The 14,620-nt window shown below is 48.3% G+C and overlaps 1 protein-coding gene across 7 annotated transcripts in view; it reads right to left on the reverse strand.

Annotated features, from left to right (window-relative positions):
- Nucleotides 1-1,314: 1,314 nt before the first annotated feature.
- The window catches only part of IL1RAP (interleukin 1 receptor accessory protein), a 45,899-nt gene continuing 32,593 nt past the window's right edge, over nt 1,315-14,620 (reverse strand). For 4 of the 7 annotated variants that reach the window (XM_035544507.2, XM_035544511.2, XM_035544509.2 and 1 more), the window contains exons 9-11: nt 12,822-12,971; nt 12,010-12,153; nt 1,315-2,622 (exon numbers count right to left, since the gene is read on the reverse strand). In XM_035544507.2, coding sequence (XP_035400400.1) covers nt 1,913-2,622; nt 12,010-12,153; nt 12,822-12,971 — 1,004 coding nt within the window. In that variant the 3' untranslated portion in view covers nt 1,315-1,912. Of the gene's footprint in view, nt 2,623-5,530; nt 8,834-12,009; nt 12,154-12,821; nt 12,972-13,781; nt 14,109-14,620 lie in introns of those variants that run through there. The other 3 variants (XM_050712456.1, XM_035544515.2, XM_035544519.2) reach the window with 2 other exon arrangements.

A 14,620-nucleotide genomic window follows, 5' to 3' on the forward strand; every position in this document is an offset into this window, starting at 1 on the left:
GGGTTCTGTGAGCCTGGCCTCAGAGGCAAAGGCCCATAGTTCTGCACACCCTGGAGTCTGGCATCTCTCAGCATTTGTTATGAGAGCAACCAATGCCCTGGGTCACTTTGGTGGGCAGTATAAAGGTAATAAAATTAAGCTAGCTCTGTTGAAGCAACAGGAGTAGCAATGGTCATTCCAGTTTGTGTTTTTTTCTTTCATGAAGGGATGACATTTAGCCCAAAAAGACTGGAGTAGGCCGGTTGGAAAACTGTTACAAGCTCCAGCTGTTGTTTCCTGCAGTTTTGGATTGCTGTAGTCGACTGAGACAGCAACATGGTGAAATAAGAGCAAGGTTTGTAAGTAAAAGCTGTGTAAATGCCAACAAATAACAAACGTGCTGGCTCTGGAGGTTGACTGATTGCAAATTATTTGTATCTTGTAGCTTCTGTGTTCAGCCCTACCAGACTCACTGACAATCTAGTTGTGGACAACCAGAAACATTTAACCAATTAATGTGATTTTGATAACTTCTCACAAAGCATTCTGCAACTTATCAGCTCACCTTCCAAATATCTCATTCCCCCTCCTCCTATTAGATCACCCAGAAGGGCTGTGTATGGACAAAACTTCTGAGCCTTTTAAAATGCATCTGCCTGAACTTACAGAGAAATCCATGTCTGGAACGTGTGCGGGAGTCTGAATTTCTGAGCTGGTAGGGTTTGGTGGTTTTTTTTTTTTTATTTTATGTAGATTGACTCAGCACCAGGTTTTTGGTTTCCATTTGCTCAGTCTGCTGCAGCAGAGCTGTTAGGATTCAGCTCACAGAAACTTGTAATGAGAGAGCCATCAGCTTTGCTTGATCTCAGTGAGAAAGGGCAGAAAAAGTCGAGGCACTGCTGGGGAAGAGGCGCGGCTGAAGGAAGGAAAGTGATGTGTGAATTATACCTGGGCTTCAGCACTGTCAACACGGGTGAAACGTGGCTCTAAGTGAATTGCTCCAGCAATTTTACAAGGGCTGCAGCTGAGGATGTCAAATAAGGGTCTGTCCTGGGAGCCACAGACACTGTACCCTGAGGGCTCAGCTCATATTTCCAAGGTAGGAAAAAAAATAGTACAAACCGGAGAGGCAGCAACCAGAAGCTGGCCATGCAGCTGACAGAACAAATTCATCACTGGGGAAGCCAGAAGGGGACCGAGCCCAGGAGCAGACCGGAGGCACTGGGATCAGGGGGGGCCTCAACCAGAGTAGGGAAATCACCTCCCAGGCACTGTCTGGTGAGCAAGACTCCAGCATTTACCTGTTCCCAAGACTGTACACTTAACAACAGCAAGTTAAAGAACTCTGTTTTATTTAGAGAGAAGGAACTTAAAGGTTTTGACCAAGTTCTTTTAAACCACAGTGGATAAAGCACCATGCTGCATGGTGCACTCCTGCGCAGCTGGGGCTCCTGATGAACTCAATTTGCAAAGTTTTATTCTTATTTTGCAAGCCTCCACCTTTCCCAGATGTTCCCACCAGGTGCACTGCTTCTGTGTCCATCCCTGCATCCCTGTACCCTTGCATCCCTCCCATCCCACCGGCGGGCCCTGCCCTCCCAGCAGCAGTCCTGCAGCCAACAAGACCACAGCTGGGGAAAAGAAACACCGGGGAGATGCTCAGGCGTGTTCAGCTCATGTTTGCCGTGTGAATTAAGCAGGACCCAGCAACACAGGCAGCACCCAGCCGCTGCTCTGTGCGTTGTCGCAGGTCCCTGGCTCAGATCGGCAGCAGCGAGACACCCAGGATGCTGCTGCAGTCCCCTGTGCCTGGCGGTGAGTGAGGCGAAGCAGAAAGACACCGAGTCAGCCTGCAATACTGCAAAAACATCTGATACGGTGAATTTCTGCCATGGGCCCACCACCTGTCGTGCCACCGAGCGCTGTCCCTTGGCTAGAGGACGTAGAAGTCGTTGTTGTTCGACAGGTCGCTGTACTGGCAGAGGGCGAGAGCAGAAGCCTGTGTGGGCGGGGGCTCGGGGCGACTGCTGCCCTGCCCCCCCTGTACCCCAGGCTTGCAGACCTGTGTCTCCCACCAGGGCTCTGCCACCGCCCGGTGCTTGCGCTTCAGTCTGCTGCCGCCATCACAGTAGGTCCCGCAGCACCGGCAGGCCAAGAAGTGCTTGGCTCGGTGCTTGGCCTTCGGCGTGGAGGCCGCGGCCGTCCCCCGGGGCGCAAGGCCTGTGACTGTGGCACCCGGTGGCTCAGGCCGGCCTTTCAACCGGCTCCTTCTCCTCTGGACGGGGTCCGGGCTGATGTCGGACTGTGAGGAGCAGCTCTCGTTCCAGCCGGAGCCAGCGCTCAGGCTCCGCAGGGGCAGGGCGAGCCGCAGGGCCTTCCAGAAGTGGGAGCCCGAGCGCTTGGACTTCTCCCCCTTCCAGGTGACGAAGGAGACAGACTCTTTCAGCTGGAGGATGCTGGGGTGGGTGCACTGCAGCGGCCTGTACTCCACCACGATGAGCTTGGTGGCGATGGCATTCTGGCACATGATGCCGAGCTTGAACTCCAGGAGGCTGATGCTCTTCTCTGTCAGGTAATCGGGACTCAGGACCACGATCATCCTGCGGCTCCTCTGAATGAAGTCAAACACTGCTTCAGTGGTATCTAAGAGCACAAGGGCGAGGAATTGGGGTGCACAGGGGTAGGAGAGTGGGGAGAGAAAAGCCAAAGGAAGCTGTTTGACGGCAAACCTGCACAGACACCCCCTCCCCTTCCCACTGAGGGGAGCCTGGCACAAACCCAGTGAATTTCCACTTGCCCACACTCCCGCCAGCCGGGACTGCAGGAGCAGTATCAGCATTTTTGCTTTGCAGTTAGCTTTTGAGAAGGCTGAAGTGGTAAACGAGAGGCCAGGAACAGCAGGATAAGCCAGGACCATACTCCAACTTCAGCACCGCATGGCACCACTGCTGCCAGGGAAGGGCAGGAGCTTGCTAAAAGACAGGTCTTGGTTGGGGACCACCTGTCCACAACTCAGGCAGCCCTTTGCATCAAAGAGAAGCAATTGCCCCATTGTGCCACAGCTCATGCTGCCGAGGTGGAGATCCACCTCCCTCTCATGCTGCTCATCCAGAAACAGAAGCCTCCAAATTTAGAAAGAGGAAAATGCCAGCTTTAAACATCTGCATTAGTTCCCCAAGTGTGATGGGGGGGTGTGTGAAAATACTGTCCTCCAAAACATTTCTTAGGGCTGGTTGCAGTACGTAAAGCTCAGCAAGGTGCTTGGCTGGAAGGGTGCCAGGCAAGGGCAGCATCTCTTTAATTATGAACATTGAAAAGCAGCAAACCCAAAGGATGTCCTTGGGCTTCTATCTATGGCTTGGGATGCGGTGAGCATATTGAAGGTGTCATGGCTAATGGGTGAGCGGCGGAAAGGATGGGAATTAATAGGGCTGTGGCACTTAGCAAATTAACTCCGTCTGATTAACAGAATGGTGAAACTTTAAAAGATAACAGGTGGAAAGGCCACCCACTTACTGCATGTGGGGGCCTGAGATGGGGGCACCTGAGGACAAGGCGGTGCTTGAGCAGGGCAGGGTGAGAGCACCTCGGGAAGAGATGCAGCAGGGAGGAGAGCTGGTACTGCTACTGCTGCTAAAGCAGCAGAGGAGCTAGGCAAAGGCAGGCAGAGGAATCTCAGCAGCACCCAGCTCCCTTCTGCGAGCTGAGATTTATACACATAAAAATACCGCTCCTTCCATGCGGTGGCAATGCATTTATTCTTGCAGCCCTTGGCCGTCTGCTTCCTTACCTCACAGCTGAAGGTGCACTGCATTACACCTTAATGCATCTTATTTTAACACTCTACAAAGAAATACTTTTTCAAAGACGTGACTAGCTCTAAAACACGTTGTCCCTAGATTATGTGGGGACCAAAGACTTGGGCTATGAAAAATGATTGAAAAATTAATATCCTTCTGGAGAAAGTAGGGCACTGTTTGGTTCTTTAATATAACACTGGAATTTGAATCAAACTATTTGGATTATTATTTTCTTGTGTAAAAGGTTTGAGGGATTTTCCCCCTCCACACACACAAGTACAGGAAAACACTGATTCATTGAAACCAGAAGTAGATGATAAAGTCAGTTCTGTCAGAACTGTAACTGAAAGATGTGAAGCACTCTAAACACCATATTTCAAAGGCACAAAGAATTGGCAGCAATCTCCCAATTTACTGAGTCCAGGCTTCATTCAAACCTTTCTATAACTGATTGAGATCTATTTTGAAATCAGCCAAGCTTCAGCATCTTCTGAAAGAAAAAGTGCCTTTGCTGGCTTGAAAGGTCTTTCTTTTTGAAACCAGAATCACAGAATCACAGAGGGATGTAGGCAGGAGCAGCCCCTGGGAGGTCACCTCTTCTACCCGCCCGCTCATAAAGAACAGGTTCAATTAATGTGAATGACTCCAAAACTGCTGAAATGAAATGTTTTGATTGAGCTGACAGTGAAGTTTTCCTTTTTACCAATTTAAGATTTGCAGCATTTTCAGACTCAATGTTTTCTAGCAGCATAGAGGTTCAAATCCCTAAAGATATATTTTATTCCTGAGAATAGGATGCCTTTATATGTGGCTGACCAGGGCAGTTTGGGATGTTCAGATTACAGTGTAATCCCAGCTCACAAAAACCATCAGGTGGCCGTTTCACAGCATGCAGGCAGGGCAGTTCCTGCCAGTGCCACCTTCAGCACAGCACGGGACAGGTAGGAACAACGCTGCAGGGCTCCGGGTAACAACAGAGCTGGAAATCCAATACTCTTGGCTATCTGCTCTCACTAAAAAACTTCCATCTTTACTACACAGTTATGAACGACTTTGCATATTCCTGTGGGATTGTGTCTGCACACCCCCAAGATGTAAAAGAGAATTTCAAGTCCCATAAATTTGTCCCAGCCCAATAAAAGCTGTGGGGTCACAGACACCACACCCCATAGACCCCAAATCCTTAGATCTTTACAAATATTTGTTTTGCTGGTGGTCTGAAAGTTCAGGGCTCTTTCTGAATTTACCTGGTAGCGTGCGGTCAAGGGAAAAAGCTAAAAAACCGATTGGATAACAAAAAAATAAAAATAAAAATAAATGCTCACCACCTTTTCTAGCCAACTACCTGGAAGGTGACGGGCAAAGAAGCCTAAGACTCAGTTTGATTTCAGTACTCAGGGCAGATTTTCAAAACTCTGGCTCATGGCTTAGTCCCTCAAGCAAAGGGATGATGTTTTCTTCCCATTTTCTTATCTTGTGATTGTTCTTTGGTTCAGAGGCTTTGTGTGTGTGCATGTTGATTGCTGGGTGATATTTGAATGCTGTACGTCTCCACATTTCTGCCTTTGCAGCAGTGATAATGCCTAAGGATCTGTACAGGTACCTCATGAAACAGCCAGGAAAATCCCCCCTCTAAGGCAGCATCCCCAAATGGTGTTGATGCTGGGACTACACACAGTCATCCTTCTTTCACACCCATTTGCAGACGTGATGGGGGCAGGGAATGATACTCATGAGAAATGCACAAGGACTGAAATGCAAAAGTGAAAATGTTTTATTGAAAAGCAAAATAAAATAATACTGACACTTCACAGACCAAATAACACAAAGGCAAAAACATACAGGAAAGAGAAGGGAAAACTCTGGAACAGCTGTAAGACATCAAATGGCATGGGGAGATAAATATTCTTTCCAACTCATGCCATGCTGTTCCCTCATGAAATAACAATGAGGAACTTTGTATGAGCTGCATATTGATAAATGTTAGGTCACAGCAGGGAGATGCAAGCAAATGAATCAACTGAAACTGGACAGAGGCTGCGACAGAAGCCTCACATGGACGCCACAGGTGGCACTGGATGGAATGGTTGGGTGTACCTGAGGGGAGTTTTCAGATCAGCATTACAACAGGGACTGGGGTCTATCCCTGGCCTGACAGCTCCCAGTGAAGCCCATGGTGATGCTCCCGGGGGAGCAGCACCAGAACCAGCGCTCCTCAGGCCCCCTTCCCACCACTGCACCTTCTGCCTGGTGGGTGCTCCGCTGACGTCTCTCAGTAATCCTTTCCTGGGGTTGCAGTGGCACCAAAAGCCACTGCTATGAATGCCAGCAAAAGACCCAGCCCATTGCTTATTTGGAAAACTGAACAAAATCAGCATAATGAATGAAGTGGATTTTATTTCCTAAAATAATCAGACCTTCTGAAACATCAGCAGATCTCTTGGTACCTCAGCCAAAAGCGTGGTGTGATGTGGTGAGGTCTGGGATGTTAATTCAATTTATGCGTATCTTTGAGTTAATTTTTTAACAATCAAACTGGAATCTAACGCAGTCCTGCTTTGGCCTTAGGGCCTTCCCTCTGCCTGCAGATGTGGCAGCTGATTACAAGGATGCTGAAATCACTGAAGCAAAGGGGAAGCTGGGCAAAATAATGCTGTTGCAATGGCTTCTCAAAGCTTAGCATGGCCCTAGGGTGGTACTTCATCCAAATGAAACTTTCTGGAGTGTGGGAAGCAGCTCTGCCCCTCCACAGACAGCCACAGGAAAAGGCTCACTGACAGCAAAGGTTTGATGCACTCTGAGCAGACGAGGAGCTCCACAACTTGTAGTGAGGCTGACTGCAATTTTTCACTTGCTTAAAGCAAAGCTTATTTGGGGGTGGAGGAGAAGAGTAGGTAAGGGATGGAGAGGGAGGTGAGAAAGAAGAAATTGCTACATGTTCCACGTTTGTACAGTACCTTCCCCAATGACATGGGTGGCTGGGGCTGCCAGCTGCCCCAGCATACTTATTAATCACAAGATGCTACGAGCAGGGCGCTTTGCTGATGTCAGGACTCAGACCCACACCACTGAGGCTGGGCTGCTCACCAGGACACCCTCAAACCTCACTGAGTGAATAGTGCATAGACTCCACATCATAGTGCTTTTTAATGCCATTCACAATGGCTACGCTTCACCTGCTGGACACCAGCAGAGTGAAAGCATGAGTCAGAGGTGACTCAGGAGTAACCATTAGCTACAAAAGATAAGCATGCACATAGTGTGCGTAGTGCTGAATTCCACAATTAAGTGGGAAGGCCCTTGCACGGGGAGCTACAGGAGTGCAGGCACCCCTGGAGCTTGTAGTATTATGTGAATATGTTGCGAACAACAGTACCAGTCAATGCCAGGGTCCCACTGTGCTTTGGTCTGTCCTACAAGGGAGGGGACACCCCCATCCTTGCTTTGAAAGGCCTGTTGGCTGGGGGTTAACTCACCATGTCTTTTCCCATGCCTGCTGCCTTCTGTTGAAGCAAGGACTGGTAATCAGTGGTTTCCATTTTGTGCAAAGGTTGCAGGAACTGAGATACGTGCTCTGTTCTGCAACTCTGGTTTGGAAACAAGACAGGTGGAGGTTCTGTAAAACCAAGGCTAGTTTAAACCTCAGCCCCAAATGATGAACAGTGACGCTGTTCACACCTGGGCAGGGCACGCCAAGTCTTAGCCAGCTGGACAGAGCCTTCAGTAAGCTCAAATAAGTTTGCAGGGCTCCCTGGGGAGTTGGGCATATATCCAGTGTCATCCCAGAGTCCTCAGCAGCACTCTACACAATGCTTTCCCCCAGCCAGCAGCTCAAAGACAGCAGGCAGGTTCAGTAGTATATCAGGGTTCCTTGCAGTGCTTGTGAAGTCCCTGAGTTTACGCTACAAAGAAGCATCTCTCAGACATGCTCCATGGCCTGTGCTAATGAGAGATTGTCCCTGGATTATGAGCATTACAGCCCTGAAGGATTTAGGATACTTGGAAGACTGCAGTGTCCTAGAGATGGACCACTTGTTAGTAGAAATGCTACAATACAAAAAGCACCTAGCAGAGCTTTTACAAAAAAAAATTGCTTCTGTATCAGCAATTTCACATTGCCAAACTACCTGAATGCATCTGCTCCTATAAAAATGCAGGGGAAAAAACATGAGGAGCCTTAAGAGTTTATGCTTTCCCCACCAAAGCAGAAATCTGTGGTCCTACCACAATCAGGACTAGAGGGCAGGGACACACATGAAAGACGTAAAAGGCTCTATTTTGGAGACACCAGTTAAGTTGCGCCCCATGCTCTGCTACGGGGACCAACAACCAGGAAGGAGCAAAGCAGCCCTGCACTAGAAGCTAAGGAATGCCCAAGAGGAACAGGGTGGAAGAGTACTGGCCTGTAAAAATGCCATGCTACCACAAGGTGCTAACTGCACCCCACCCCAAGAGCCCAAATTCAGACTGAGACCAGGGATTGTGCAGGGATTGCACACAAAGGTGTGCCATTTGCAGAGAGGTGGTGTATGCAGTCTGGTCTTTCTGCTGCCAGGGCAGTAGAAAAGCTGCAGAGAAGCACAACCATCTTCTGAAATGCCCAGGACAGAGGCCTTTCATGGCAAAACCTGAGCTCCTTCCCACTCCCCAGCCTAACTTTTTTTTTTTGTGTTGTGTTTTTTGTTTGCTTTTTTGATGGTGTCAAACATATGAGGGGTCTTTCCCATGAAAGCTTGAACTTGTAGCAATTTTTTTTACTGGCATTTCCACCTGCAGCTGCTTCCAGAACCTGACCTTTGGGAACTTGGATTTCTCGCCTTTCCATTTAATGATAGTCAAGGCTGCCTTGGCCTGCTTCAGCTCCTTCACTGTGCTCTTCTTGATGGCTTTGTACTGCACTAGAATGACTTTGATGTTGCCCTTGGAGGCCATATTCTCTAGGCCAGCCTTGAGCTCCAGCAGGGCCTGTGTCCCCTGTGAGACGTAGTTGGGGCTCAGGACAACAAGCAGGCGTTGGCTTTTCTGGATGAAGCTCAGGGTTTCATCTGTGACAACTGGGAGAAAGAAACATCAAGGTGGTTAGTGACAGCTGAGAACACACTGCTGACCTGGAATCATGCTAGCAGATCTCTCTTGAAGAGGACAATAAAATCTCTCAGAGGCTCTCTCCAGAGATTATGCTGGTGTTTCCCAGTCCTACAAGGGATTTCAGGTAGGTCCCTCCTACCCTATGTCTGGCACCCCCTGCCCACAGAGGGACATCTATTCCCAGCCCCAGGCTGCCTGCAGATGTGTTTCTTCTCCTCCATGTTCTACAGAGGAAGTGCCCGATGTAGCTACATCTGGAAGGTGCTGTTCTGGCAGCACCTGATGCTACAAGGATGCCATCTGGCATGAGAGCTGCTCTGGAGGGTCAGATTTAGCTTTGTTCTAGGGACAGTGGGAAAAGAGGCTCTCTGGAGGAAAGCAGGAGAATCACCAGATGGACAACACGGGACCTCAAGTAAAAGACTCGACCTGAACAGGCACCAGGAAGCCAGCATGCCTGCACTTATCAGGAAGATATCCAGAATGACTCAGGGTAATGGGGTAATCCCTTTGCTCCTCTTGCCTCAGTTTCCCACACCGAAAAAACAAACAATAAGTACCTACGCTCACCCTGAGCAGCCTCAAGGGTTACTTTACTTTGGCAATATTGTCATCCCAACTAGTGATATCCAGCTGTTCCTGCTGTTGTCATTGATGAGACCAGATTTGAGTGTTTCTAAGAGTGACAAATAAAATATTCAGAGGACTTTTAATGAAGTTTTAATGAAGTTTTAATGAAGTGTCCAAAAAAAAAAAAAAAGACAGCCTCAGAGCATGTCTTGGTAACTGTATCCTCTTTGATTTTCTAAAACCTGCAGGTAAATTGTCCTTAGACACCTTTCTGTAATTAATGTAAAAATCCTTTGCAAGTGTGAATTCCGGTGCTCACACTCTCTGCTGCAGGATCTCCCACACTTCATTGACAAGGGAATGCTCTTGACTGGTCAGAAAATACAACGGAGAATAAAACAATACTGACAGGCAACTTCATTTAGCTGTCAAGCACATTTGATTAATTCCTGTCAGCAAACTCAGAGGATAATCCATCTCCCACTGTTTCTCCATCAAGGACAACATAACTCTACCTATGACACAGATGTACACTCCAGAGGCATGACACCAGCTGCCAAGAACTATTTCCTGGCCTGCCGTGCTTCTTCAAGAAGATTAGTCAAATCCCAGCTCAGAAGCAACAGGGAAGCCCCAGCAGTGTTGCAAACAGAGCAAGGACGAGCCACCACTGCCGAGCTGGGGAGTGCTGGTTCGTGGAGCTCACTGAATTGAGGCCAGCAGCACCCTCTGGGTGATGGTGAAGGCAAGGTGGCCCAGAAGAGCTGTGCTGGGAGGAAAACGAGACTGTCCAAAGGGAAAGGATGGAAAGAAGTGGCAGAGTGGAACAGAAAGGATGTGGATGTCTTGAGGAACAACTAGTGGGAATAAGTCTGTCTGCTCAGCCAGCAGTGGATCTGCAAAACCCAGAGAAACCATCAGGCTGCCCGGTACAGCGTCTCTCCCTTTCACAATCCCATGTCTGTGCACAAGGGAAGAAGCACCAGACTAGCATCTGTCCATTCTGCCTTCCTAATGATCTGGCAAGCCTTTCACATCAAGTAGCGTCCAGCATTTACTCAACTATTGATCATTTACAGTATGAGGTAAAGTGTCCTTCTTGCAATCCCCCCTTCAGCAGCCCTGCTCTGGGGTTTTGTCATGCCAGAACTGCTGCTCCCCAGGCCTCTGCTGTGAGCAGCCAGCAGCAAGGAGCACAGTTTGGTGGGCAATGCTGCGGGCAGCAGGGCTACAGACAGCACAGCTAACAGGCAACATTTGCAACACTCGCAGAAGACTTGCGAACTAAACAGTTTCTTTGTGCAGCTGGTGAATACACTTCTGGCATACAGCAATCTTACATAGCAGAGAGGTAGAATAAGCTCTGTCAGTGCCAGATTAACCAGCCTTGGGTGTGAGAGCTTGCAAACCTGCTCTGAGCCTGGAACAAGCATCGAGAGCCTGGGGGGTGACCTGCCACCTCATCCAGGTGCTCTCTAGAGTGAGCACCCTCAGGATTACAGCTGCCTCTCTTACCCTTGAGGCACCTGTACTTAACTGCCCTCAAACTTAGAGGTGCTGTGCCCTGGCAGTGATCTAGGAGAAAGAAGAAAGGACCTCAAACTGCTTCTGCTCCCTGTCTCACAGCTGGGCTAGGACTCTGCCAATCCACCCTGCCCTTTTCAGAAGAGGCTCTAACAGACTCGGTCTGCACAGGTTCTGACCATTGGGGTCCAAACCCAAGGCCCATGAATTCAAAGGTTCTGCACTGGCAATAGCTCAGTCTTTGAAATCTTAGTAGGCATCAGGGCTTAGTAGGCATCCAACCCCTTGCTCTGGGGGGTTTTAACGGTATGCTTATCTGGAGAGCTTCACAAACTTCCATTCCTGGTGACTCCTGTATCCCTTTAGCATACACTGTCTAAAACCTTGGTGCATGATTTAGCTTGAGACAACAAAATAAAACACTCTATCTTAATGAAGAGATGAGTGTCACTACATGCAAAGTATTCTTAACCATAGCAACTAATTTTACGCTATGTTAGACACAGACTTTCTAATTAACGAGGGTGAGTGGGAGGCCTCCTGGGAAGGCACATTATCTTCTCACTGATGCTGGAACAGTGCTCCCCATGCCTCCCTGAAGCGGACACTCCTGGTTTTTACAGGCACTCACCAACACCCTATGTGAGCTACCAGTCTGGCCCAGGATCACATTCCCCTCTCTTTTCTTTCTAGCCTTGACTTTGTTCCCCCTTTCTTAAGGCAACTCAGAGGTTTTCTGTGAAGGTCAGTGGACTGGTTCCTTCATGTTGATAGACTGACAGCTCCTGCACATCACTTCTGGAGAGAGCAACTGAAACAATCAACATACACCACTTTCACACAGAAGCCTTTCTGGTGGCTTGGAGCACCTGATGTTGTAATGTGAAGCAAAAACATTAGAAGACACCAACAAGAGATTGTTCTCGGAGATGGGGAAAAAATATAGAAGTTAGTATGGAAAGACCTATTCCTATCAATTTTCAGTACCTCAAAGACCAATAAGGAAGAGAGGATGTGCATGGAGCACAGCCCCCTGTGAAATACTCACTTCCCCCAGGGAGGCTGTCTCTGTCGAAGATACACAGCTTGTACCCAAACTCGTTCTCCAAGACTCCCCGCAGCGTCAGCAGCACAAATTCCTCCTCCTCTGCGTTGCGTGCATAGGACACATACACATCATACTCCTTCCCATCTAAGCATTGGGAATGCAGAGAGAAACAAACAGCAGAAGAGACACTTGTGATACTGTGCACGCTGAGCCTTTGACTTGCTTTAGAGGAAAAGTAAATGCAAAGGCTCACTTTGAGCCGAGGTACTGCAGGTACACATCAATTTCCATAGCTATGAGACAGCAGTGCTGCCTTTGACTGCTCACCCTGAGCACGTAGGCATCCAGACACCATTGGGTTGCTGTAGGCACCAGACTGCAGCAATCTGACTACCCCATTCCGTCCAGCATCCTTGTCTTTCACCTCTGACACTGCTTCCTCCCGTTGCTGTCTACTTATATGGGCATCCCACCAGGCAGGCTTGCACCCTGCCTATGCTCTGAGAGCCACAGCACCCCCTTGGCAGGTTCACACAGCAAGCAGTGGATCCTCAAACACCCTACTCATCCTACATGGGAAGGAATCTCAACTCAGTCTCTTAAGATGGATTCCTGGTAGCACAAGGAAGCTGTGGAAAAACTGAAGGCAGATGAGTGATTTCCAGACCCTGTACTTCAGGTGTTTAATTATCTCATCCTTTTGGATACCTTCCTACATTTTAAAGCAATTTGCTCCCGATTCATGAATCCCTACATAAGGGTCACCAGAAAAATCAGGAAATTACTTATTTTGTAAGCCCTTAACTTCTTACCTAGAACTGTTTCATCTGTTCCAAAATGAGCCCGATAGAAGAGGACCATTTCCAGCCAGTAGACGTGATAGACAACGATCAGCACAACAACGAGCAGGATGGTTGCTCCCAGTCCACAGGCCAGCTCCACGGTGTACTTCGGTGCTATAACTGGGTTCAAAACAAAAGAGCAGGTCTGATTTACCAGGCAGTCTGGGCCCTCAGCTAAGTAGGGACAAGCTTGTATCACATGTAGCCAAAACACTGGCCCTTCAGAGGAATACGGCCAAGCCAAGGCTTTTCTGGCAGGACACGTGGTGGCTGGCCACCCAGGTGTCTCCACTCTGGGTTACCAGGTCTGGTTGGGCTAGCAGGGCAAGTCGAAGCACAGGCTGAGCTTCTGCCTCTGAGCACAACCCTGGAAGCAGCTGGATGGTAGAATGACCTGTACATGGACATCACCTGTACAGTCCAAAGACAGCTCATACAGCTCATGCACATGATCCTCTGAGCGTGAGGATATGCAACTTCTAAGGGCAACAGAACTGCACTTACTTCTAGGAGAGCCAGCTAAAGCTTATCTGCAGCAAAATAAAGGCAGTGGCCATCACTTTCCCTCCCCATCACACGTACACAGTTCTTGTGTCTTGTCCCTGACTGATAGCAAGGATATAACTAGCCACAAATGATTGTTTCCAATCAGAAAAGGAGAATCAGAGTTCACACCAAAAAAGATTAAACATTTGCAAACAAACAGGACAACCTGTGGGCATCAAGCCACATGATCACAGCCCTCCCCGCCCACCCCCAACTCATACAGCATCTGTCATGCCACTGCTGCTTCTTTGTATTAAGGGCATAAAATAAAACTGTATCCCTGGGCAACTCAGGTTTATATGGTGTTTCAGGTGGCAGCTCACATGCACACTGACAAACTGGATGATAGAAGAACAGCAGTGAGTACAAACATCACCACATTCCAAGATCGATTAAGTTTTATTAGAAACTTAATTACCAACAAGGAATTTACACAAGGAATTTAACAAGTTTCGTTAGGTGATGAGCAAAAGTGCATGAAGATGAGAGGGAAAGCATCCAGAAAAATCAGGAAACATATATAACCTAATGTAATGAAATAGCTGGAGCCAAAATATATAGCAACTTGCTAGAAACTGGAAGGCAAGTGGTGAGGGGTTAGGTTCTAGCCTGCTTGGCAGCATTCCTATGTACAGTGGGGTGGATGGTCTGCAGTGAGCTTAGCTTAAGATTGTTCTGCCAACAATGGTCACAGCTGGTCCTCGCAATTTGCTATGGAACAAAGAAGAAAGGAGGTGTGGTGAGTAACAAGGTCTGCTCAGAACAAACCCACTCAACTGCTGCAGGAGCAGGAGAAGCATATGGAAGACGAAGAGAGAAGATAGTGCAGATCAGTCCACTAGAAACAGCATTTAGGCACTGCTGTATAGAAAAAGAATTTGAAGGCTCTAGAATCATTTCTACTACATGTACCAATATCCTCATCCCAGAAGAATTAGGGATGTAGGGTGAATGCACTAGCAGACTGCTTCAGTCTTTCAGTTCTGTGTTGGGACTACTGTTCCCTCCTAACGGTTCAGAAAAGGTCTGTCTCAAAGAGGACTAAAAAGTAAAGAGGACAAGGACTAAGAAGGAAGAGAAAGAACCCTGAGTAAACATGTCTGTGAGCCTTTCCATGCTAACAGGGAAGAGTGGGAGGAAGGTGGTATTTAGCATGATCTACACAAGGCAGAGTAGCATCTCTCATGGGAAAGGGGAGGTCTGACCCACAGCAAGCAGGTGTT

This window comes from Cygnus atratus, chromosome 9 (genome assembly GCF_013377495.2).
Source record: "Cygnus atratus isolate AKBS03 ecotype Queensland, Australia chromosome 9, CAtr_DNAZoo_HiC_assembly, whole genome shotgun sequence".
Classification (NCBI taxonomy): Eukaryota; Metazoa; Chordata; class Aves; order Anseriformes; family Anatidae; genus Cygnus; species Cygnus atratus.